This window comes from Lynx canadensis, chromosome E2 (genome assembly GCF_007474595.2).
Source record: "Lynx canadensis isolate LIC74 chromosome E2, mLynCan4.pri.v2, whole genome shotgun sequence".
In the NCBI taxonomy this organism is placed as follows: Eukaryota; Metazoa; Chordata; class Mammalia; order Carnivora; family Felidae; genus Lynx; species Lynx canadensis.
The window spans coordinates 58,613,974-58,639,723 of record NC_044317.1 but is presented as its reverse complement, the minus strand read 5'-3'; the positions used below and the strand labels follow the sequence as shown (position 1 = coordinate 58,639,723).

The 25,750-nt window shown below is 59.1% G+C and overlaps 3 protein-coding genes across 3 annotated transcripts; 1 reads left to right on the top strand and 2 right to left on the bottom strand.

Annotated features, from left to right (window-relative positions):
- Window positions 1-1,909: 1,909 nt before the first annotated feature.
- On the bottom strand, window positions 1,910-11,782 carry ZNF865 (zinc finger protein 865). The gene is given in 7 exon segments (XM_030297653.1): window positions 1,910-2,874; window positions 2,876-2,911; window positions 2,914-3,660; window positions 3,662-4,811; window positions 4,813-4,954; window positions 4,957-5,623; window positions 11,652-11,782. Coding segments are annotated over 6 exon segments (3,204 nt in total). The 5' UTR covers window positions 5,597-5,623; window positions 11,652-11,782; the 3' UTR covers window positions 1,910-2,385.
- A 1,266-nt stretch (window positions 11,783-13,048) lies between these two features.
- ZNF524 (zinc finger protein 524) lies at window positions 13,049-15,784 on the bottom strand. The gene is given in 3 exon segments (XM_030297658.1): window positions 13,049-13,903; window positions 13,905-14,111; window positions 15,699-15,784. Coding segments are annotated over 2 exon segments (792 nt in total). The 5' UTR covers window positions 14,073-14,111; window positions 15,699-15,784; the 3' UTR covers window positions 13,049-13,279.
- A 1,339-nt stretch (window positions 15,785-17,123) lies between these two features.
- FIZ1 (FLT3 interacting zinc finger 1) lies at window positions 17,124-21,779 on the top strand. The gene is given in 8 exon segments (XM_030297656.1): window positions 17,124-17,548; window positions 18,170-18,524; window positions 19,492-19,632; window positions 19,635-19,686; window positions 19,689-19,798; window positions 19,800-19,901; window positions 19,904-20,083; window positions 20,085-21,779. Coding segments are annotated over 8 exon segments (1,689 nt in total). The 5' UTR covers window positions 17,124-17,396; the 3' UTR covers window positions 20,682-21,779.
- The last annotated feature ends 3,971 nt before the right edge of the window (window positions 21,780-25,750 follow it).

The window sequence follows — 25,750 nt, the reverse complement described above, 5'->3', positions numbered from 1 at the left end:
TTTGACAAAATGAAGGGACTCCAGTGATCAGTATATTTATCAACGAGGGAGAGCCCCGGATTTGCCCACCTTCCTCTTTGCCCAGCATCTCCCCCAAGATAGCCCTTCGAGAGGTCAGAGCACCAACAGAACTCATTCTGTTTTCTCCAAAGAAACACCTGTGTTTCCTGCCACTGGCCTCACCACCCAAGCTAGAGACCTGGGCAGACTCTTTAAGTCGTCTTGATCCCTCATCCACTTATCTAATCCCTGCCTTCATCCTTTCCCCGCTGTTGAGCTGGTTAAGTATCTTTGGAATCTAAACACTTTCATTGTCACTACTCTTGTGGGCCAAGCCAACAATGATCCCACATTTGAAGAGCCACGTGGCAGCACGGGCTCCTCCAAAAACACAGATCCCCACCTTGTTACCAATCCACTACTCCTTGTAGCTTCAAGGTGGGATCGCAAGCCTGAATGCCTGTAGGCGCTGGGTGGCAATGTAAATGTATGAGGGAGGTGGCTGGGTGAGAAGGGAAAGTGCCAGCACCAGGGAGGGAAAATGGCAGAATTTGGTGGCAGATTAGAGAGAGGGCAATGGTTACTCAGCTCTGGGAGAGTGCAGACCGGGTTGCTAGATCTCCCCAATTTTTCAGAAGTTGCATTAGTTCATATTATGCAAAATCCTTTGATTTTCAAATGTCGGCAACTAAGTCAAACTTTATTATTAATTTTTTAATGCATGGGCTAAACAAAGCATGTCAGTGGCTTGCGTCCAACAGCTGCCAGCTTCCGGCCTCTGGCCTACAAGATCATCCAAGCTCTACTGTTTGGAATTCAAAGCCCTTCAGGATCCAGCCTCCCACACACCACCCCCCCCCCCAACCTCCCAGCCATACTCCTCACTGAAATTCTCTGTAACAGCTGGGTTCAGTTAAACACACTCAACCCTCCACCCAGAATTCTGTGCCCACTTTACCTGGCAAGCTTCTGTGGCTTGTTATTGTTCAGGCGTTACTTTCTCCTCCAGGGAGCTTGGCTACCCCCCAGTCTCACAAAGCGACTCCTCCATGCTCTCTGCCCTCAGGGATAATTCTGTGGACGTTTTGTGGTGTGGCTCTGGGTCCGTGGGACTTTTGGACCCTGGGGCCCTGGCACAAGGACTCTCTCAGTCCAGGTCTTCGGCATTGCCATAGGTTGGCCACACTAGGTTGCTGCCCCGGAGTGGGTCAAGCCGAACCTGCCCAGGCCATGCCCCCGAACCAGCTTTGTCTTCCAGTCCCGGCACTGAGCACCCTGGGCCTGCAGTCCCCATTCTACTGTGGATTTGCTGGGAGTCCCTGGAGCCTCTTTCTTCTCCAGGACCTCCGCCTCCTCTTCTGACAGATGGGATAACAACACAGAGAGCACATAGCTGGCTCACTGTTCCAACAACGGAAGTGAGCGCCGTGGAAGGGCTTTTGAAGCCCCTCCCAATTATCCTGGACAGATGGGTGCGATGGACGAGGAGTCTGTGCGACGTGGGAACACAGGGGTTCTCCTCCATTGAAGGCAAGGAGCGTGTCCAATTCATGTTTCCCCGGTGTCCAGCGAAGGACCCAGCAGACGTTGGGGGGTGGGGGAGGGCTTCTGGAAATGTGGGCCAGGCGAACAAACGCCAAAAACATCTCAAAGGGGGAAGGAGTCCAGGCACACTGTGAGTTTCCGAGAACAGAAACTTACCTGTCTTGTTCATCTCCCTTTGCCCAACGTGCAGACCGAAGCTTGCATACGGTAAATCCTCAGTAATTATCATTTGGATGAGGCAAAGCAGAAAGCCTGAGGGTGAGGCAGAGGGTGTCGGGGAATCGAAATCCCTGGGAAACAAAAGTTCTCAACTTTGTCAGCGCTTAATCCCCTCTCCCTGGGATACAAGAAAGGACTCCGGTGGCCCTGTTGATACGATTTATTATTCTCCGCTCTGTACAAGCCGCGTCTACCACCCCGCCCCCACCCCCACAATCCAAAAGAGCACCCAGTCCCCCTTGTGCCCCCCCCACTCCACGCATACTCGGTTCCAGCCAGATCCCAAAGGAATGGGGAAGGGCAGTTCAGACCCACATCCTCCACCAAAGCTTATCGGGGGACAGAATGCTGCTGGGGGAGGGGGCGCTGATGAAGGTTACAAAACGGAGTTGGACGGAGGGTCAAGTTCAGTGTCTGACGGGCTGAGGGGAGGGCCAGAGACGTCCGGGACCGGAGTCTGTGCGGCATGAGCCTGCAAGGAGGCTAGTCTGTCCGAAGTTCTGAAGGATGGCTGGGCAACAGCGAGGAGGGGTTAAGAGTCTGATCAGCAACTGGAGAGAAGGAGGGGAGGGGTTGAGAGGGGACATCTGATTGGAGTGGCGGATGGGAACCCCCTCCTGGTCAGGCATCTTTTCCGGCCAAGGCGCCCGCCCCTGCCCCAGGTCCCCCGAGGCCCTCGGCTTTGTGCGCCAGGCGGTGTTTCTTGAGGCCATAGGTGTTGGCGAAGCCCTCCCCACAGGAGGAGCAGCGGAAGGGCCGTCCGCCCTGGTGCGCCGCCAGGTGCTTACGGAAGTAGCCGGGGTCCTTGAAGGCCTTGAGGCAGGCAGGGCAGCGGAGCTCGGGCCGCGGCGGCTCGTGGGCGCGCTGGTGGCGCAGCACCGAGCTCAGGTAGAAGAAGCCCTTCCCGCAGTGCTCGCAACGGTAGGCGCGCTCCCCCAGGTGCAGCCGCTGGTGCTCCAGCAGGTTGGAGCGGTAGCGGAAGGTCTTGCCGCAGGCGCCGCAGCGCTGGGGCCGGGCCACGGCGTGCAGCCGCCGGTGCTCCGCCAGGCTGGACGACTGCGCGAAGCGCTTGGCGCACACGCCGCACTGAAGGCGCGCTCGACCGGTGTGCAACCACGCGGTGCTGCCGCAGGTACCAGGGAGGCAGAGGAAGCCTCGGCCACACACGCCGCACCGGTAGGGCCGCTGCTCCGTGTGGCAGCGCTGGTGGCGCATCAGCAGGGCCGCCTCCCAGAAGCGCTTGCCGCACACCGGGCAGCGGAAGCCCCGCTTCTGCCGGTGGCTGCGGCGGTGCAGGAGCAGGTCGTAGGCACCGGCGAAGCTCTGGCCGCAGAGGCCACAGCCTAGGGTCCGCCGCACCAGGTGCACGTACTTGTGAGTCACCAGGCCCAGGAAGTGTTTGAAGCTCTGGCCACACGTGGCGCAGCTGAAGCGCTCAGGGCCCGAGCTGGCACCCCCGCCGCTCCCCGCCACCGCCGTCCCGCTGGCGTCGTCACCCCCGGACACCCCCGCCAGGGCAGCCACGGCCGCCCCCACCTCTCCCGCCAGCCCGTTGTCCAGCACGCTGGCCGCGTCGGCGCTGCTGGAGCCATCCGGGGGTTGGGGACCCCCGGGTGTGGGCGGGAGCAGGCGCTCGGGGGCAGCCTGGTGGACCAGCTTGTGCCACATGAGATTCTCGATGAAGCCGAAGGTCTTGCCGCAGGCATCGCAGCCGTACGGCTTCTCCGCCATGTGGGCCTCCTTGTGGCTCATCACGTGGAAGAGATCCGGGAAGTGTTCGCCGCAGTCCGAGCAGGCATAGCTCAGGGCATCGGCGGCCCCGGCAGAGGCGGCCGAGGCGCCCGGACCACAGGCCCCCGGGCGAGCACCCTGCGTGGCCGGGAGGCCCGCAGCCCCCAGCCAGGGCGCAGGGCAGTTGGAGGCGGTGCACCTGGCGGTGGCGGGTGAGGCTCTGCGGGTAGCCGAAGACCTTGCCGCACAGCTCGCACTTGTAGGGCCGCTCGCGGGTGTGCACCACGTGGTGCTTGCTCAGGTGGAAGGACTCCCGGAAGCGCTTCCCGCACACGGGACACTGGTGGGGCTTCTCGCCGGTGTGGATGCGCTCGTGGCGCTTCAGAGTCTCGCGTCGCCCGAAGCCCCGCCCGCAGATGCCGCAGCAGAAAGTCTTTCCGGGGACGCTGGCGCCCGCGCCGCCCGCCGCGCTGGTGCCAGCCCCGCCGAGCAGCAGCGGGTGCGCCCCCAAGAGCGGGACGGGCACGGCGCCGTACACCACGGCCGCCGCGGCCGCCGCGGCCTTCTCGCTGTCCGTGGCCGGAGGGTCCGGGGGCAGGAGGTAGGGGCCCGCAGGGAAGGCTGGCGGGGGCTGCGCGACGGCGGCCGCCGCGTCCTTGGGCGCGTCCGGGGCGGTGGCGGGCGGGGCGTGCGCCGCCTTGTGGCGGAGCAGGCTCTGGGGCGCCGAGTACGACTTGCCACACAGGTCGCAGGGGTACACGGGCCGGGGTCCCGCCGCGCCCGCGCCCGCGTGGGCCGCCTGGTGCTTGAGCAGGTAGGCGGCGTCGCGGAAGGCCTTCCCGCAGACGCCGCACGGCAGGCGCAAGAGGTCGGCAGAGTGCGTCTTCACGTGCCGCTTGAGGCTCTCCCTGCGGTTGAAGCTCTTGCTGCACACGGAGCAGGAGAAGGGCTTCTCGCCGGTGTGGATAATCTGGTGCTGGTGGAGGTGGCTGGGCTTCTTGAAGACCTTCCAGCACAGCGGGCAGGCAAACGGGCCCTCGCCGCCCCCCGCCGCGGGAGGGGGCACGCCCACCCCGGCGGGGGCTCCGGCCGCCTCCGCCACGCCGGAGGCCACGGCGGCTCCGGCTCCGGCGGCGGCTGCGGCGGCGGCGGCTGGGGGCGGGGCGGGAGGGCCGGATAGGGCACGGGGGGGGGCGGCGGGTGGGGGCGCCGGCCGCGGGCCGCCGGCAGGCCCAGCGGCGGGAGGGGCGCCCGGGCTGCGGCGGGCCCCCGGAGCGGGCGGCACGTCCTTGTGGCAGCGGCGGTGGCGGATGAGCTGACACGTGGTTGTAGGTTCGGCCGCAGACGCCGCACTCGTAGGGCCGCTCGCCGGAGTGCACCAGCATGTGCTGCACCAGGTGCGAGGACTGCTTGAAGGACTTCTGGCACACGCCGCAGGGGAAGCGCCGCTCCATCGGTCCTTGAGCCTCCGGAAGTAGCCCTTGTCGTCCTTGGCCGGGTCGCAGGCCGCCGCCCCTGCGGCGGGCCCCGGAGGGGTCTGTGAGGGGGCGGGAAGCGGCCCCGGGGTCCCGGTGGGAGAGGCCAGCCCCGGGGTCACCCCCGGCCCGGTCGCGGGCCCTCCGCGTTTCAGGTTCCCAAAAAGGTGCTGGTGTCCAGACAGGTCGACGATGCCCCACTGCGGGGCGGGGAAGGCAGCATCAAATAGGGGGGGCGGAGGGGGCCCGAAGGCGGGCGGCAGGGGCGGGTCGGGCTTCTTGGCCTGCGAGGAGGACGACGACGAGGAGGACGACGACGAGGACGACGACGAGGAGGACGACGACGAGGACGGCGCCTCCGCCTTGGGTTTGAAGGTCGCCTGGGGCGGGTAGTCGTACTGGGGCGGAGGGGGCTGGGGCGGGGGCTGGGGCGGCGGCCCGGGGGCGCAGGGCAGGGCGGCCACCGCCTTGGCGTGCTCCCCGTACAGTTCCATGGGCTCGAAGCGCTGGTGGTTGAGGAACTCCAGAAAGTCGAAGGGGTAGCTCTGGAAGTGAACCCCGTCCTCGCCCCCTATGCCGCTGCCCCCACCGCCCCCGGCGGCACCGCCCGCTGCGTTTGCCTCCATCTCGGGCGGGGTGGGCGACGGCAGAGCCTGTGGAGAAGAGGAGAGGGCTGAGGAAAGGGCACCGGGCGCCGGAAGTCATGGCCATCCGCCGGAGCCACAGTCTGCCTCCCAGCCTTGCTCCTCTCGGCCCCCCGCCCCTCCAGCGCACAGGGCAGCCCCCCTCCTGGCTCCAGCGCACCACAGACGCCTGCTCAGCCGTCCACCCCTTGCTGGGGCCCCTTTGCTCCTGCCCTCCCATCCCTTCCACGTTCCCGTTGTTTCTGGGGTCTTCCCACATCCTTTCTCCCCATCCCCCAGGCCCTCAGCTCCGCACCCCCAATCATTCTCCCAGCACCCCTTGCCTCTGGTGGCAGTCCCCTTACAAACTCTTGGGTATCAGCACCGTGTCCTACCCCCCTCTCCAAAACACACACACACACACACACACACACACACACGCACGAGCCCCGTTCTCAATCCCCTCAGGTTTTGCCTCTAAAACGGTAAGAGGGTGGACTTCTAGAGCTCGAGTGCCAGATAGGAATCTGAGCCCCACCACATTCCAGCTGTGTGACCACAGACAAGTTCCTGAACCTCTCTGTGCCCGGATTTCCACATCTACGCACAGAGGTGACAAAGCACACCCCTCCTGCTCAGGGTCGATGTGAGGCTCCAGCAAGCAAATAGCAGGCCTCCGGGTGGAGGCTTCCTGGCACTTTGCAAGCATGCGGTAAGTGGTATTATATCGATACCCTCTCAGCACTGGCAGTAGATAAAGTCAAGACAGACCAAGAGAACTGGAATGAAATCAGTGTTGGGGAGGGCCGTGTTCTTTTACTACAAGGTGTTTGCCTGGAAGAAGCAAGTTACACCGGGAGGCCTGGCACTGAGAAGGCAGCCTGACGCAGCAGGAAACAGGTGGGCACTGCACCTGGGCAGACCTGGGTTCACATTCCCTCTCCTTCCCGAACCTCGCTTTCTCCATTTCTACGAGGAGGCGGTAACCCCTGGGCTGCAGGGGGAATTTAGGGAGCTCACTCTGCACGGAAGGAAACATTATGTGTACCTTCGTGACATCACACACCTGGGGGACCCCGACAGCAGATGCCCAGGGGGTGCAGGTCTCCGTCCTCGCCCCAGGTGGGGATTTCCCTGCTTCCTGTGCAATGGCAGTCAGTCTCTGGGCACCTCCTTTACAGTATTTGTCATCCCAGAAGGCAGGTGTCCATATCTGCGCCCCGGCCCCCACCAGAACCTCAGCTCCTACAATGGACTTTTGAACCTGAGCCACCCAGGGGGCCGGGGAAACACCTCCACCAAGTCCACGGACAGTCAGTGGGAGAAGAGCCCCCAAGGTGTAGCATGCTTCTTGTCCATAATCCCTGGCCCATGGGGGCCTGGCTCTGTGCCCACAACAGGGGTCAGCGATGCCTACCAAGGCCAGGGCCCATCTGCCCCCAGCCAGCCAGCTGGCTCTCTCCCCTCCACAGGTGAAAGGTGAGCGTCTCCTCCACTCCTCCGCCAAGAGGTCGGTATTTTTAGCCTCTAGCTCTGGGTGTCCTTGGACGAGACTCAACATCCCATGCCCTTCACACCCCCTCTGGTTAATTTGCTCTCCAGAAGGAACAAAGGCATGGCTGCAGTGGTGGTGGGAGCCTGTGGGGGAAACCTAAACCCAGGAGACCCGGAGAGTGGGCTGGGTGGGCAGAAAGCACATGGTAGAGGAGTGCAAGGGGCAGGGGAAGGAGGTGTCTTAGGGAAGAAACCACCGCCCTGGCTTGCCTCCATCAGGGTACATATTAATAACAGCTAATGTTGACTGGGCATTTCCTACAAGCCCAGTGTGCTCCCAGCACATTATATATATTAACTCAATCCCCCCAAAATCTATGAGACTATGACATAGGGACTATTATCCCCATTTGACAAAACAGAAGCACAGAGAAGTCAAGTAAATTGCCCAAGGTCACAGAGCAAGTCTGCGGCTCAGCCTCCCCACTTCCCCCACCAGGTTGTTTGTTTCCTAAGGTGGACAAAGGTGGGGTGGACTGTGGGGCCTGGAGCCTTACTGGGGGGTGTTACCTAGGTGATGGGAGTTTATGTAGGGGGCTGGGTGGGAGGGGAAGGGGGTGTCTGTCTTGAACGGATGGAGCAGTGATGTGGTAAGTCTATTCCTCAGATCTCAAGGTTCAGTCCTGTGCCTGCTTCAGGTCCCTGTTCAGATGTCCTCTCCATCCTACCCAATCCTCCCTAACCCCTCATCTTGCTGCATTTTCTCATCACTGTCACTGCCACCACTTGCTGTGTGTATTTCTTTGACTGTGTGTTTACTGTCTGGCATCCCCACCTAACAGAATAAGGATTTGGTCCGTCTTGTTTGCCGCTGTGCCCCCAGCACCGAGCACAGCACCCAGTATGGTGTGGTTGTTTGATAAGTATTTGCTGATATATGGGACTTAAACAGCACCCTCCTAAATCACCAGCAGACCCACCAAGAAACCACAAGAAACAAGGAACCCCGGATGAATAAATATGAAAACACAACGTACCAAAACTTAGAGAAGATGCAGCCAAAGTAGGGCTCAGAGGTAAACTGATAGCCTATACTGATAAGTGTTTGTTAAATGAGCAAAGGAACAAGACTGAGCTGACCAGAACCCCCTGAGGGAGGGAGGGGGACGTTTAGCAGAGATGGAGTTGACACGGGGTGGAGGTCCCCAGAAGAAGGAATTCAAGGGCGGTGATGCTGTAAGGAGGGACCCAAAGGCGAGTGGGAAGATGTGAAGGGCTACTGCTGTGAAGAGCAGGGAGGAGCCCTGGGGGATGGAAGTGATCAGGCTCCCAGTATTTCCACTGGGAAATAAGAGGCATTTCCTCTTTCAGGGGATCCCAGCCTTAAATCGGTGTCTTTCTAAGGGGAGACGCGTCCTATGGAGAGAAGCATGATGGGGGCATGTCCCAAGGGGACAGCAACTGCACTCGTAATCGTAACAGCTCATGTTTGTGTTTATTGTTCAACCAGTTTGAGGTGCAGCATCGTGAGGCCTCACGATGGTCCTGTACTGTTACCAGCTCCATTTTGTAAGTGGGAAAACTGAGAAAGGGGGGGTCATGTCCCCAAGGTCACATAGCCAGTCGAGGGGAAAGTAGGTGTTAGATTCCAAATCTCTCTGATACCAGGACCTGTGGGCCATTCTGCTACAACAGGTTCGACTTGGGATGAAGCTGTACTCTGTTAATAACGGTAACGTGGACACATGTACCGCGTAACGTGACGTGCTTTCTACCTGCCCAGCGCTCTTCTAAATCCTTCAACGAATCTTCCTACTGAGTCAAGAAGATGGTGACCACCATCAACTCTGTTTCACAGAGGAAGAGACTGAGGGCCGGAGACATAAATTCATCTCCTAATGTCATACCAGTAACACGCCGTGGCAGAGCCAGGAGTAGGAGGCAGGCAGCAGGGCTCCAGGGTGCGTGTGTTACCCACTACAGCATGCTGTCTTTCAACATTCTCTCTCCAAAATAAAGGAAGGCCCCCCACTCTGCCTTATACTAGAAATACACTTCGCCGCACCCACGTCCTTGATACCCGAGCCCAGAACCAGCCACCAGGATCTTCTGAACGCTAATAAGCACTGTACTACGTATCTTATGTGGTTTGTCTCCAACTTCATAACACACTCATCAGATAAGCATTACTATTATTCTCATTTAACAGACGGGAGGACTAAGGCCAAACCACGTCCCTCCTCTGTTCAAACCCTGCAATGACACCCATCCCACTTGAAGTCAAAGTCTCTATGATGACCTACATACCCTCCATGGCCACCTGGCTGCTCCTCCGACATGCCAGCATTCCTACCCCAGGGCCCTTGCACTGGCTGTTGCTTCTGTCTGGAATCCTCTGATTGCTATCTCTATACCTCTCTCTCCCTCACCTCTTTCACACCTCTGCCCAAAGGCTGTCTCCTCAGTGAGGCTCTCCATGGCCCCTGTAACCTGTCATCCACACCAACATTCCGGCTCTTCCCAGCCTGCTTTGTTTCTGTCCTTACCTGTCAGCATCACCCGATAAACCACATATTCTGCTTGTCTTGTTGTTGCTGGCCTCCCCCTCTAGAAGGTGGGCTCCATACAGGCAACGATTTTTACCTGTTTTGTTCACTGTTCTATCCCAGGACCTAGAACAGTGCCTGTCTCCAAAAATATTTATGAAATAAGTGAATGAATGAGGCTAGGAAAAGAGGGAGTGGTTTGCTCAGAGATATGAACACAGTGGAATCCTGGACTCATCCTCTTAACCACTTCACTCTTGGGGGCAGCTGCTAAGAGCAGCCCCCGGTTGGCCACAGTTGTCCAGGAGGGTCGGGATTTACACAGAGGTGTGTGTGTGGCTTTGGGGGGCGACAAGATGACAATGGGAATCTTTTGAAGAAGGCCTTTTTGCCACCCTCTTCTGTGACCATACCCTGATCCTGCTGTATTTTATACACACACACACACACACACACACATTTTGTTTTTTAATTGTCCCATCAGCTAGCATATGCGCTCCATGAGGGCAAGGGTTTTTGTCTGTTTGGTTCTCTGCTGCATCCCCCATGTGTAACAGGTCCTCATCAAACACTTGAACAAATGAACGAATGAACAAATGAAGAACAGTATGGGCTTGGTAGAGCTGACAAAGGCGAGAAAATTGATCACAGTGCCCTTATCCCCAATGCCCTAAGACATCAAACCCTCTCCCTCTTGTTCTCTTCCTCTGCTCCAACCTCACTGGCTTCCCTGATACTCCTCCACTCACCATGATCACGGCCACCTCAGGACCTTTGCGCTTGCTATTCTCGCTGCCTGAAACCGTCCACCCAGATCTCTACATGGCTAAGTCACCTCTGCTAATTCAGTTTTCACCTCTGAGGTAAACCATCGGGCTCTGGGAGAACCCAGAAAACAGGATTTATCTTATTCGTTCACTTGTGTTTGAACTCTCTCAAGTAGACTGTAAAACCCACAAAATGAAAGACCATGTGTATCTCTCTCCTTCACCACTGTATGCCCTGTACCTAGAACAGTGAATGAATGAATGAATGAATGAACACACGCCTGGGGAAAAAAAGAGGTCAGGCCATAGTAAAGATGGGGGTCTTCTCTAGGGCGTCCAGGAGGATGAAATGAAGCTGGGTGCGAAGCGGGAGAGGTTAACGCCACAGAAAGAGGTGGTCTGAGAGGGAGAGGCTCACTGTGGGGCACTGCTCTGTGGGAGGACTGGGGACAGGACTGGGGACCTGGCTTGGGGAGAGGAGGGAGGTACAGCAGAAGTGTTTCATTGGAGCCTGGAGCTAAACAGGCAGCTGTTTCCACCTGAATGGGGAGAGGATGTGGGTGTGAGAGCAGAACTCTAGAGGGAGCTAGCTGTTCTATGGGGGGGGGGGGAGGAGGTGGGGGGGAGGGTTGAAAGGGGTATTCTCAACCACTACGGTACCGGGTGGGGGGGGGGGTGGCAGGAGAAAAAAAAAGGTATTTTTTGCTGCAGACCAGAATGGAAAGTATTTTTACATCGGGAGGAGGTGGGGGGGGGGGGGGGGTGGGGAGTGGAAATGTGGGAGATTTGGGGGCTGTTGTGTGTGGACAGAGATAAGAGGGGCAGTTCTGCAGCGAAGCACTAATGCAACACTCTTTGGAGGCAGCCTATAGGGAATACTAACGGAGGGTTCACGGGCAGCTGCCCTCCATGAAGGAAGGCAGCGCTGGTGGCATTTGGGGGGCTGTCCTGGAGGCAGCAATGACGAGGGTTACGCAGAAGCGATCCTATGAGAAAGCATTCATGGGGGCCCTGGCAGCAGTTTAAGGGATCGCCACAAATAAGGACGCTTTGGCAGCCGTCCTGCATGGGGGCGTTAATGGGGCAGATGTCTGGAAGGGTCTTATGGGGGAGCAGTGACTGGGGGGACCCCTGGCGAGGGCCCGGCGGGAGAGGCACTGACGGGGACGTTCTGGGGACCAGAGCGGGCCAGGGCGGGACCCCCCGCCCCCGTTGCCCCCGGGTCCCCGGGCCACGCGCCCCGTCACTCACCGGCGCAGGGGTCTCCGCCGGGAGGAGGCCGAGGAGGCGGAGGAGGCGCCGCCGCTCCGGGGAGACCCGAGGGCCCGACCGGAAGTGCCGCCCCCTCCCCCTCCCCGGCAGCCCCGCGCCGCCCGCCTGCCCGCCCGCCCGGAAGCGGAAGTCGCGCCCGTCTCCGAGGCGCCGGCGTGGAGGAGCGGAAAGAGGAGGCGGTGGCGGCGACCGGGAAAGAGAAGTGCGCCTGCGCACTGGCTCGGGGACGCGGACGGGGAGAGCCTAGGCCGCTTCCGGTAGGCGAGCTAAGCAACGTGCGCCTGCGCCCTGAGCCCCCGCCTCCTAGGGCACAGCCCACACGCTCCGGACATCCGGTTAAGCCACGCCCCTCGCGTAAATCTGGCGTGTAAGCCCCGCCCCCATTCTGAACCACGCCCGTTTTGTAACTTAATTATTTAAGCCCCGCCCACTGCCTTAAAATCTATCCTCCTCGCCAAGCACCCACGATTTTTCTCCTGTTCTTACCCACCTCCAAGTCCCCAAGAACTCCACCTATCTCCCCTCAGCCCCGCCCACAGCCCAACACTTTCTTCTAAGCAGTGCCCCCCAGAGGTTTTTAGGCTGCACCAAGCCCCCTGTGTTAGCCCAGCCCCTTCCTACTAAGCGCCCTTCGTCTCAGGCACTTCCCTTCCTTAGGTCTTATTTAGGTACCCCCTCTGTCACCTGTGCCTGAATAACAGTCATGCCCCCCTCACAGCACCTTCTCTTCACAGTTACATCCCGTCTGTCCCAACACCTCGCTCTCCTGCAGTTCCCCCTTGAAACGTCTCCTCTCAGATAAACCCTATTCATATGGCCTCTAAATCGTTTCCACCTTCTGCCTGCCAACCCTTAAACCAAGTCAAGCCCCACCCTTGTTCTCAACACCTGCCCCCTAAACCCCGCCCACAACGCTCATCAGCCTCACCCCTTAGCCCCAACCCCGCCCCCTGTTTCCCTAGCCCCGCCCCTCCTGGCCACACCTCTTATCTACGTAAGCCTTACCAAAGTTGTCAATTCTGCTCACAACCCTCAACTCGGTTTTTCCTTAGTGTCAGGACAAAGTGATGGAGCAAAGTAGTGGGGGCAGAATTTCCAAGAATACGGCTGGGATGGGGGATGGGGACCTAGATCACATTTGCACAGAGGTTCAATGTTTTACTTAGAGTGGATATTTACAGGGAGCACTTTGGGGTCTGCTGGACCTGGGAGAGGGGGCAAAGCCTTCCTCCAAGCCAGCCCATAGTGGCAAGCTAACAAGGCACATGACATGGGGTTCTCCCAAATTCGATGCACTCCTATCAGGGTGGCATAGCGACCAGAGGACATTTGAAGGGAGGGCCAGCCCTGGTACCATCACTGAATACACACAGGAAGCCAGTAGGCAGATATTTATTTCCAAGGCCCCTGCCTCCAGGGGCCTGTCAGTCCGGGGGAGGGTGGCGGAAGGCAGCAGGACCCAGGAGTTTAGGTCCTCACCCTCAACCCCCTCCCACAACGGGAAGACCACCAGGTATGAGGGCGTCCCAGCTTTCCTGCCCAGGCTCAGCACCAGCTGAACTCCCAGCTCTAAACCTGGCCTGGGGACAGGTGGCCCAGGGTGTGGGTCAAGCCAGCTCTTTGCCCTCCGGCTCCTCCACCCCCTCTTCAGCCCCTGCCGTAGCCGGAATGCCCTCGTCGTCCCACGGTGGTTCGGGCCCTGGGTCCGGGGAACACAGGGGTGCCCCCATGGCCTCGGGGTGCTTGCGTTTGGCATGGCGCCGGAGCGTGTTGGCCTCCGTGAAGCGCAGCCGGCAGACAGGGCACTGGTAGGGGCGCTCCCCGGAGTGGACACGATGGTGGTGGGCCAGCTCACCCGCCTCGCGGAAGCGACGAGGGCAGAGTGGGCAGCGGAAGGGCCGCAGGCCGGCATGGATGTTGCAGTGCCGCCGTAGGTGGCTGGACCGCTTGAAGGTCTTGCCGCAATCCTTGCACTCGTGCGGCTTCAGCTCTGAGTGCGAGATGCTGTGGCGTTCCAGGTCGGAGAGGTAGGGGAAGGCCCGCAGGCACACCGGGCAGAAGTGCGGGGCCTTCTTGGGGCCGGAGCCCTCAGGCAAACCAGCCGCTGACCCCTCAGAGACTGTATAGGGCACACCCTGATCATCGATCAACAGGAGGTCGCTGCCACCGCCGCTGCCCACAGGGGCTGTCACCCCCTGTGCCAGCGGGGGCTCCTGCCCTGACTTGGGGGGGGCGGCCCCGCTTGCGAGGGAGGGCGGCCTTGAGCGTCCGATTCGAGGAGGTGGCCCCCCCAGGGCGCCGGCCTCGGCGGCCCCGGGGAACAGGAGGAGGTAAGGCCAGAGGTTTCTCTTCCTCCCCGGGCAAAGGCGAAGGCAACGGGTCTGGGCTGGGGGTGTCCATTGAGCAGTGGGGGGCTTGGGTCTGGGCACTGGAGCCGGGCTAAGAGGAGAGAGGGGGCAGCCGTCAGTGCAGGGAGGGTCTGAGTCATCCCTTGTCCCCCAACACCTCGCCCATCCCTTGGTCTGAGTCTCTCGACCTGGGCATGGCCAACATTCACCTGGACAGTTATAGCTACACTGGTGGGTAAAATAGCAAGATAATTCCAACCATTGGTAAAAAGACACTACCTTTAGCCACACAGGTGTCTCCTAAGCCTCCCTCACCCCCTTCCTAGAAGTTCAGAGTCATCTTGAATCAAATTAAAGGAAAATCTTCATAGGAGGATAGGATAGAGTCCAACTAAGGGTATGGGCCAGTATTGCGATCCTCAAAACAAAGAGCCCATCAAACCTGAGCCATGGAGGCCCAGAAATGTTTTGTCCCGCTTCTGTTTGGCAAAGTAGGAGGAGTGTGGGAGTTCAGGACTGGGAGAAGACAGGGACTGGTGGTCCCAGGTGATGTTTGGCCCCAAGTCGTGGGTGAAGAAATATATGGGAACTGTTAAGGCTCCCAACTCACAGGGTCTGGGTTCAACTCCTGAGTCTGTCACTCACTCTCTGTGTGGTCTGGGGCAATTATTTCTCTGAGCCTCCGTTAAGCCTTTTGCAAAATAGGACGAATAGGTCATCTTACTCGCACAGACATGGCATGAGGATAATACACATAAAGTGCTCAGTGCACAGAAGTGCCTAGAAGATATCAGCTAGGCACTCACTGACAGCTAAGCCCCACGCCAACTTAATGAATAATGGTACATCACCCCCATTTTGCAGCTGGGGAAACAGAGGCACAGGAAAGCCTGGTCAGTTGCCCAAGCCCTCTCTGCAAACAAGAGCGGGATCAGGACTCGAACTAGATCTCCAGGACCCCAAAGGCGCAGCGAGTGAGAAGAAATGCACCCAAGGAGACAAGGGGATACCATAGGGTTCCTTACACCTGGGTTAGATCCAGCTCTGCCATTAATTAACAAATGACTTTGCTTTTCTGGGCCAGTTTCCACCTCTGTAAAATGGCTATAGCAAGTTGTCAGTCGGTAATAGTAAGCACTCAGTAAACTACCATCACCACCATGACCTCCATCGACAGAGCATGGGACCATGAGACTAGGGTGTAATTAAGGCGAGAGTGAGGAAGGAAGAGGTGCAGTTAACAGCTGGGGCTGCAGGTGCCACTGGAACAGGCACATACACTGAAGGCCAGAGAGGGGCCACCACTTTTCCACGATCACATGGTTCGCTCCGGTAGGAAGGCCTGGACTAGAACCGGGGTCTCCGGAACAGGGGCCTCGCCCCTTGCCCCTCTGCCACCCCCGTGCAGGCACGCGCCCGGCGGCCAGAGCGCGCGGGGCGGGCCCTGCGGGGGCGGCGGCCAATGAGCGGCGCGCGGGCCGCGGACGGCGAGGGCCTCCAGGAAGGGGGTCTGCGCGCGCGCGCCCGGGCCGACTCCGCGGGGCGCGAGGTCGGCGCGCGCGCTGCGGCGGGCGCGGGCGCAGAAGCAGGTGTGGGGGCGCGCTCCAGGAGCGCGCGGCCCCGGGCCTCCCCTCCCTCCGCTCCCCTCTCCCCGCCCGGACCCCCGCCTCTCGGGTACCTCATTTGCATGTCGCCTGGGCTCGCGAGTGTGCGCGCGCGGGGGCGACGGGGCCGGCGCGTGGGAAGGGGCGGGGGCCAGGGGGCCCTGCCCCTCGGCGGCGCGCTTGGGGACGGCCCCGCCCTCTCCCTCCCCCACTCCCTCTCAGTCGGGCCCGCGCCCGCGGGGAACAAAGAGGACGCGCCGGGTCCTAAGGACCGGTCACGTCCTTGCAGCCAAAACGCGCCTGCGCGCCCGTCGCCTTCGCTGGCCCCGAGCGGGAAATAACCCCAGCAACACATTCTGGACCACACAGAAATGTCTTTCCTCCCACAAAGTACCCAGCAGGGTGACCCAATCAAAGGCAGGTACCACAAGGATGAGGAGCGGGAAAATGGCTGTTTGTTCCCGTAATTAACATGGCGCCTCATAGGCTTCAAAGCCCCCTGGAGGGCTGACAACAACATGGGACCTGCTCTTTCCTCCTAACTCTACCACAGTCGCCGAACTTTGATTTTTCTTTTCTCCGGACTCAAAGCTACATCCTACACAGGAGGAGTCTAAGGCTGTGAAAAGGGAATCACATCTGCCCTCATCAACGTGAACTCCCGCCAGCACAGACACCGAGGGCGGGAGGCCGCGGCGGGAGCCTGTTGCCCTCAGTCTGTATGGCGCCGGGAGTTCCCCCCCCTTAGCTCCGCCCCACTCTGCCCTCACCAAAGATGGCGCCACCCTGGCTTCCCCAACTTCCAGTGCTGGGGAAGGGACGGGAAACAGGGATAAGGGCGGGCGGTGGGGAGGGGGAAGCCAAGGGGGCGGGAGAAAGGAGTGTGGGGGAGCAGGGAGTCGAGGCGGAAGTCGAGGGGCCCCCGGGTGGAAGTGACGCTGCCCCCGCTGCCCAAAATGTCGGCGCCCAGAGGGAGGTGTAAGTAATTAAAGAGAAAAGCCGACTGACTTTCCCGGCCTCCTGGGGCCGCCCCAGGGCTCCAAAACCCCCGCTCCGTGCGAGCGAGGTGGACTCGCCCGGCTGCGGGTCGCGCCTGACCTGCTCCCACCCCGGGCGCCCCGGGCCGCACCTCTTAGGGACAGGGGGGAGGGGCACAAAAGGCCGGTACTCAGGGCCTCGGTCCCAGAGCCGACAAGGGAGGGGGGGGGGGGCCAGTCCTGCAGGCGACTGGGTGGGAAGGAGGCGGGGCTTAGCGGCGACAGGGGCGGAGCAGCTGCGGGGAGGAGCTTCCAGAGGGGCGTGGCTTAGAATGGAAATAGGTTGGGCTTAGTGGAAGAAACGGGACTATGGGTAGAAAATGGGTGGGGCTTAGCAATGGGTGGGGCTTGATAAGGGGCGTGGCCAAGGAGTGCTAGGAGGGTCCCAGGTTGAAGGGTGGAAGGGACTTACCTGGGCTGAGTCGGGGGGGGGGGGGGGGGGGGGGGGGGGGGGAAGCGGGAATGGGACTCAGGGCACAGGTGGGCGGAGCTTAGAGTAGAAGGGGAATAGTTTGTGCAGGAGTGGGCGCAGTGAGGTGATGGGATTTAGGCGTGTAATGAGTCTTAGTGGAAATAACAAGTCTTCATAACGTAAGTGCAATGATTTGGAGGGCTGGGAAGGGGCTCCCCCCGGAAGGCTGAGTGGAGGGTCTTGGAAAGGACGGGCCCCCCTACAGGCTAGGTGGAGACGACAACCTGTGTGGCGTTCTGGAGGCGCACCTTAGCGGAGAAGAGATGGTAGGATTTAGAGAGCAATCTCAGAGGAACTTGGCGGGCAGTAGTAATCAGAACAGCTTGCCTGTTGAGCCTTTGCTGGGCCCCTGCCTGAGTCAGGGCGCGGCACGCACTGCCACAGTTTTGCTTACGCCTCACCTCCACTGCATGAGGTAGGTACCCCTGTTACTCCCACTGTGCAGATGGGCAGACTTTCTGCAGATGGACAGTTGGTTTCTTCAGAGGTTCCAGGACCGTTCCTGGTCGCCCTGGAAGGTTGAACCAAGTGCACTTGGCCCCAAATCTTTGTCCCGCCCATTTGCTAGGAATGTGAATCTTCCCCCCCCCCCCCCCCCGAAGATGACTTTCACTCTCGAAGAAGACTGGGAGGGACTTTCAGAGAGGAAGGGACTTGTCAGAGAATTCAAGAGGCAACTGGAACTTGAGGAGGAGTGGGTGGGACCTGATTCAGAGTGGCTGGGGGCTAACAGAGTGGGCGGGGCTTAGGGAGAAGGGGGGGGTCCAAGTAGAGAAGAGGCTTAAAAACACTCAGGAGTGTATTAGCCACTTGGCACTGATTAGGAAGATTGGCAGATGAGTGAGAGGAGGGTTTGTAGGAGAAGGGGAGGCTTAACGGTGGGTGGTCGTGGCTTGGAGGTTGAGTGTAGCTTGGAGGGAAGTGGGAAGCGTTCCCAGGGGACAGACAGCGGGTCCTGAGTCCAAGGAGACTGATAGGAGAGGGCTGATGGGGAGCTGACTGCTTCACCTGCCCTCCATGTCTCCCCTCGCTCCAGAGAGAGCCTCCACTCGCCACTGCCCTCCCACCACGCCACCATGGATGATGCCCCGCTGCCAGTGCCCCCGGTCCCCGCCCCGGCCCCGGCCCCAGCACCTCCCGCTGCTGCTGCTCTCCGGGTCCCATTTCACTGCAGTGAGTGTGGCAAGAGCTTCCGCTACCGCTCGGACCTTCGGCGCCACTTCGCCCGGCACACTGCACTCAAACCCCACGCGTGTCCGCGCTGCGGCAAGGGCTTCAAACACAGCTTCAACCTGGCCAACCACCTGCGTTCGCACACCGGCGAGCGGCCCTACCGCTGCTCTGCCTGCCCTAAAGGGTTCCGAGACTCCACCGGCCTGCTGCACCACCAGGTGAGTCCCGCAGGCTGGGCTCAGGCCGGCCTCCCTGGTCTGGACACACCCCTGGAGCCACAGGGCCCCACTTTGGGCAGCAGACAGCGCTGTGCTTTCTCATTTAGCTTTACAGTTCAACAGGCAGGCACTACCAATCAAAAGGACTGGACGCTCAAAATCTGTCTCTAGTACTCCCAGACTTTTAAATAAACCGCAAGGGCCACTATCAGTAAGGCACAGTCTTGTGTAACACACTGGCCACATTTCGCGTGCTCAAAAGCCAGGTGTCGCTGGTGGCTGCCATATTGGTCAGTGAAGATACACAACACCTCCATCGGTGCAGAAAGCTCTGTTGGACAGTTCTTGCTCTAGAAGGTTGGACATTTACCTTGAAAAACCACCTCCCATCCCAGGGGATTATGAAAGATCCTCTCCACCTCTTCCCGATATCCACCCCCTTAGAGGACATCCATAGGAGGGCGGAACGTTTATCAATAATAATTACAATTTCTAGGAATTGAGTAGCTATTTAGTGATGATTTTATCCTATACTCACAACGACCCTGTGAGATGGCACATCTTGTGCCCGTGTCACAGAGGAGAAAAGCAGAGCCTCAGAGATGATGTTACTTGTCTAGTTTTCACTGCAAGTAGAAGGCAGAGGGGGGACCTGAACCCAGGTTTGTTAGTGCTCAGAGCCCTAGTACCTAGCCATTCTCCCAGGGAGTCCCAGTTTCCTAGGTGGGCTTGGTGAAAATGAGTAAGAGTTAGTCTGGACGAATGGGAGGAAGAGTTCTCCAGCCTAAAGGAACAGCACGTGCAAAGGTCCTGCGAGGGAAGGGGCAGAAAGAATCCCAACATGACCCAAATCAGAGAAGAAGAGGGAGAAGGTCGAAGCTAGGCAAGGCCAGTCGGGAGGGCAGGAATCTGCCCTGCAGACTGGACCCTCTGCTCTGATGCCACGCTCTCCCTCTCTCCCTCCCAGGTCGTCCACACTGGTGAGAAACCCTACTGCTGCCTGGTATGCGAGCTGCGCTTCTCCTCACGCTCCAGCTTGGGCCGCCACCTCAAGCGCCAGCACCGTGGGGTGCTCCCGTCTCCACTGCAGCCCGGCCCAGGCCTGCCCTTCCCTGAGCGCGGCCCTGCTCCGTCTGCTGCAACGTGTGCCCCTTGCTCGTTTGCGTGGTGCGGGAGCTGCTGGCGGAGAGGGCCCAGAGGCGGCGGGCGCGGGCCCGGCAGCTGGGGGCTGGCGGAGGCCGCGGCCACGCGCCTCCGCCTCACTGCCCCCGTTCCGCCTGCGGAGCCTGTGCGCGCGCTTCGACCAAGGGCCGCGAGCTGGCGGCCCACTGGGCGGCGCACACTGATGTGAAGCCCTTCAAGTGCCCGCGCTGCGAGCGCGGACCTTCAACGCCCCTGCGCTGCTAGAGCGGCACAAGCTGCGCACGACCTCAGAGGCCCGGGCCGCGCCCCCTGCGCAGGCCTGGGCCGCGGGTGCGGCCGACGGCGGCGGAGGCGGCGTCCTGCGGAGGCAGCAGCACCCCAGCCGCCTGTACGGCGGGCTGCTCCTGGCCACGGCCGGGGTGCGGCGTGCCTGAGCTCCGGGGGCTGCTCCCCGAGGGTGGCGGGGAGGCCCCAGCGCCCGCGGCCGTGGCCGAGGCGCCGGAAGACACCCTGTACCAGTGCGACTGCGGGACCTTCTTCGCTTCAGCTGCCGCGCTGGCCAGCCACCTGGAGGCCCACTCGGGGCCCGCCACCTACGGCTGCGGCCACTGCGGGGCCCTGTACGCGGCCCTGGCGGCCCTAGAAGAGCACCGGCGGGCCAGCCACGGCGAGGGTGGAGGGGCGGAGGCGACGCCCGCGGCCCCGGAGGGGGAGCCGGCGGCCGGGGAGGCCGCGTCCGGCTCGGGCCGGGGCAAGAAGATCTTCGGCTGCTCCGAGTGCGAGAAGCTGTTCCGCTCGCCGCGCGACCTGGAGAGGCACGTGCTGGTGCACACGGGCGAGAAGCCGTTCCCGTGCCTCGAGTGCGGCAAGTTCTTCCGCCACGAGTGCTACCTCAAGCGCCACCGGCTGCTGCACGGCACCGAGCGGCCCTTTCCCTGCCACATTTGCGGCAAGGGCTTCATCACGCTCAGCAACCTCTCTCGGCACCTGAAGCTGCACCGGGGCATGGACTGACGGCCAGGCCGCGCCTCCGCCCAACCGCCCCTCCCCGGGGCGGGGCTGGACTTGGGCCCGGCCCGGCCTGGGTCCAGATCCACGGGCCCTGAAGCAAGGGGACCCTGGCTGGAGAGACAGGGCCACCAGACGCCCACACAGGGCCCTGAGCTGGAGGGCAGCAAATAAACGGAGAGATTCCTCAGCTCCGGGGTCCAGGGTCCATGAAGAGACCCCTGAGTGTGAGACCCCTGGAATATACGCTGGGCACCCCCAAGTCAATAGGCAGCCTCCAAGCTGTGGGGACCTAGCAGTGAGAAATGGGTCTCCCAAGTACTTCTCATCTTGAGGGCCCTAATAATGACAGATGGGCACCTTCCCCGCCCCCCCCCCCCCCCAAGGGAAGGCTGCCCCTCTCCCTGAGAGCCATCATTCCCAACGACCTTGATCTGGAGAATGTGGGGAGATCATGACCCCGAATTTCCCTAGATCCCCTCCAAATGCTACCCACCAGTCACTGGTGTCCCCCCCCCCCAAAAATGGATATAGCCGGAATCTGCCTTCCCCCGCTCCCACCCCATTTCATTCCTTATGCTGAAAGAGGACCAGGGTAGATGTCCCCTGCCCTCAGCCCCCACTCCCCAATTAGGTCTCCCTCTCCTACTGCAGAATGGATCAACCCTAATGATCTTCCCCACCCCCAACCACTAGAATAGGCTGGTTTGAAATCCCTCCTGCCCAGTAGAATGAACTGATTCAGATACACACCCCTGTCCACTGGAATGGGCTGGTCCAGACTGTGGCCTGCCCCCCCCACCCTCCTTAGGTGAATACGGCAGACACTCCTCCCTCGCTCTCGAGTGTGGGCCAGTCCACGTCATTCCCCATCCTGTGAACTCATCTGAATGGGAGGTGGTGGACATTGGGGTTTTCCTCCCACTCTGCTGTAGCACCTGTCAGTCTTTCCATCTCTGTTGGTTTGTCTGTCTCTGTGTTCCCCTCAACCCCAAGGGGGAAGGGGGTTTGGCTAGGGGGTTCCCCCCTGTGAGCCTCGACCTTGCCCCCTCATCCCACTCCCTAATGTCTCCAGGACCCCAATAAACCTTGTCCTGTCAGTCACTGATGTCTCATTTTCTGATCCTTGGCTCCAGAGAGGTGGGAGTTTCTCCCTCCCTGGTTTAGGACAGGCCCCCTAAATAAAGATCTTTCCTCCCTCCCTCCTGACAAGTTTTGAGTCGAGAGTGCACGACCATTAAAATCAGAAAGGGTTTAAGTCTCACCAAAAGGGAACCCAGTCCCTTAAATACAACATCCGTCTCCAATGGGCTAAACATGCCCTTTAGAAACCATCAATCCCATAAGACTTGCCCCCTAAAAACCAAACTATCTCCTTAAAGAAAAGTTGTACCCCTAAGCAGAGACCCTATCTCTTAGACTCCGCCTCCAGGTGTCCAAATTTGTACCTTGAACGCTTACATCCAATTCCTAGGATAGGATTCGCCCATCAGGGAAGGGGTCAGCCATTCGTATTGTCTTCTGTGCACTAGATTACATTCCTGTATACTGAGTGCCTATTCTGTGCCAGGCATTGTAATCCTCTCTGGGGATCCAACAGCAAAGAAAATAACTCCTCATGGGGTTTATATGTTTAGTGTGGGGGCGATAGGGTGGAGAAAAGAGTAATCAAAGAAAGGAGAGTGATTTCCAGATGGTTTTGAGCATCTGAAGGAGATGAGGAGAGGGTGTTAAGAAAGTGACTCTGCCATCCCAGTTCGGGTGTCCCGTGGGCTTCTCTACAGAGGTGGCATGTGATCTGGAACCTGAAGGGTGGTGAGAGACCAGCGAGGAGGATGCCTGGATGGGCACGGAGAAGAGGGAAGAACTGAGGTCGAGGGGTCAGGTCACGCAGAGGCTGGTGGGCCTTCCAGGTCATCGAAAGCAAGATTTTAACGTGGAGGGATGGGATCACTCTTGCACTTTACAAAGTTCCCTCTGGCTGCTGAGTGGAGAAGGAACTGGAGGGGTACAGTGGAAGCAGAAGACTATGGCAGTCCAGCAGGAGAGATGGGGGGGGGTGGCTAGACCTTAGTGGTGGAGAGAAATGGGTGGGTTCGAGATGAATTCTGTAAGTAGAATGTGAGTGTGTGTGTGTGTGTGTGTGTGTGTGTGTGTGTGTGTGTAACTGAAAGGGAGGAATCAAGAGGGTCTGGTTGAGTGGTGGCACTTTGAATTAAGAACAGAAAAGGGGAAGAACACATATGGGTAGGAGTTTAGGTGAATCAAGAATTCCATTTTGAGCTTCTTAAATATAAGATGCCTGGGAGATTGGCATGCTCTAATAAGGCTGAAGATGTGCATATCTCGCGATGCAGCAATCCCACTGCTAGCCACAAGCCCCAGAGAAATCCCTTCACCTGCACTGGGAGACACACAGAAAAACACTCCCAGCAGCACATATGGTCAGCCTCAAACTCTGAACAACTGGAACATCACTGTGAGGGTCTGAATGTTTGTGTCCCCATCAAAATTGATATGTTGAAATCCTAAAGCCCAGTGTGACAGTATTTGGAGATGGAGCTATTGGGAGGTGCTTAAATCATGAGGGTGGAGTCCTCATGCATGCGATTAGTGATCACATTCCAAAGGCTCCAGAGTGATCCCTAGTCCTCTCCACCATGTGAGGATGCAGCAAGAAGTCAGTGGCCATGAGGGCCTAGAAGAGGGCCTTCCCCAGAAGGCAAGCATGCTGGTGCCTTGATCTTGGACCTCTGGCTTCCAGGACTGTGAGCAATAAATTTCTGTTGTTTACAAGCCACCCAGTCTGCGGTATTTTGTTACGGCAGCCAGAACAGAATAAGACATCCATCAACAGTATAGCAGGTCAATAAACAGTGCTATATTATGCTGTGGAATACTATACAGCAATGAAATGAAGGGAGTGCAGAAACCCACATTTGCATGGATGAAAGTTACAAAGAAACCCAATGCAAGAAGGCAAGAAGAAGCCCATGGAGTATGATTCCATTTATATAACATTCATAAAGCCAGCAAAACTATAATACTGTTCAGGATGTATTGTGGGTCGTGAACCATCTAGAAAAGCGAGGAAAACATTTGCCCATAAAAACTCAGAACGGTGGGGTTGGATGCATCACGTCCAATCTGTGGAGTCTGGGGTGGGAGCTAACATTCCATGTCTTAATCTGGTGAGCCATTGATCATTCTTTGCTAACTGTGCATTTGTATCGTGCTCTTTTAGTCTATGAGTCTCGCATCTCACAAGAAAAAAAATGTAGAGGCAACCCGGGATCCAGGAACCAGACTCATCCCCTGGGGCAAAAAAAAAAAAAAAAAAAAAAGAAAAAGAAAAAAAAAGAAAAAAAAGAGAATCTGTCTTGGAGAAACAAGACCCGCCCCCTTAGATTCAGGCACCGCCCCAGGGACAAGACCCGCCCACTTGGAGACCTGCTCGGTGTCGAGCACAGAGGGTCTGGAAAGGAGCCAGGGTTGTCATGGAGATGGCCTCCAGCTAAGGATTAATGAAGAGGGACCTGTGGAGGCTCCACTCCTCCCACCTCACCTCCAATCCAATCCTTTCTCTTCTGAGACAATAGCGAAAGGGATTCACCCATTTCCCCCATCCCCCCACCCCAGGGCCTCCCAAGGGCCCAAGGCTGGACCCTGTACCTAACTCCTCTCACTGTGGCCCCATTTCATAGGTGTGCTAACTGAGGCTCCGAAGGAACGAGGGAGGATTTTGCTCTCCAGAGAGCCGATTATTGGGCTGACGCTGACGACTCGCTCGCAGCTGATCCGTCCAGGCGGCCACCTGGACGCTCACCCGAGCTCCTCGTCTCCCCACCCCGCCTCAGTCTTCTCCCTTCAGGGGGTCCCCCTCTCCTGAAGCCCCAGCCTCGTCCCCTCTTCACTCCTCATCCACATTTCTGTGCGCGGCTTGGTGCTGAGGGGTGAGCATTTCAGCATTTCAGCAAAGCCTGCCCTCAGGGAATTATTTCTACTCCTGCGGAGGGGGAGATGGGCCATCAGTGGGTAATCCACAAGTAGCCTAATGCTACTTTGCTGTAAGTACAGGTTGGAAATTGAGGCAGAGTAAGGACCAGAGGGTGACAGGAGGGATCTTTTAGCTAAGGCGGACAGGAGAGGTGTCTCCGAGGACATCTGAAAGAAATGATGGGAGTAAGGGAAACTTCGTGGAAATCTAGGGGAAGGGCATTCCGGAGAGGGAGAACAGCACGTTGAAAGGCCCTGGGGTCCACAGAGAGCAAAGAGGACGGTGTGGCTGGAGCAGAGAGTGAAGCAGGGAGAGAGAGGTGGCAGTCAGCTGAGGGAGGCTCCAGGGGCCAGACCCGTCCAGCCTTACAGGGAGGGGTGAGGAACTCGGGAGGAAGGGATGGGGAGCACGAGAGGTTGTTCAGCGCTAGAGTGACAGCCTGTGATTTCTGGGTGCGGGAGACTGGCCGGGAGGTAGGGGGGGCTGGAAGCAGGAGAGCCAATGAGGAGGCAGTTGCAGTGGGACTGGCCCCCCCGGAGTGCAGCCCGGAGCCAATCAGAGCCAGGTCCCGCCCCCTGCCCGAGAGGCCGGCCCTGCCCAGGCCCCCCTCTCTCACCTGGGCCCGCGCCCCGCCTCCTCCCTGCTCCCAGACTGGGTCTCCCCTGCATCCGGCCGGGCCTCCACGCGGGTCCCACAGGAATTTCTCTAAAACACTAATCGGATCATGTGACTCTCCAGCTTAAAACCTTTTCAATGGCTTCTCAGTGCGCTAGGAATGCGTCCAGCATTCAGCTTGGACTAAGAGGCTGAACACAGTGGCTCGTGCAGGTCCCGGCCTCTCTCCACCACACTGCCGGCTCTGATGTCCCAATCCAAGGCCCTCAGTCTCCCCCAAGACAAGACCCCCCTCCCCTCCCCACCCCACCCCATACATGCTGTTCTCTCTGCTTGACACTTTATTTCTCACCTCTCCATTCCTGAATTTTCCTTCCTTCCTTTTTTTTTGGGGGGGGGGGGTAAGGAAAAAAACGTTAAGCCTGTAAAATGTAGATAATGAAGGTGAAATAGCCACACATAC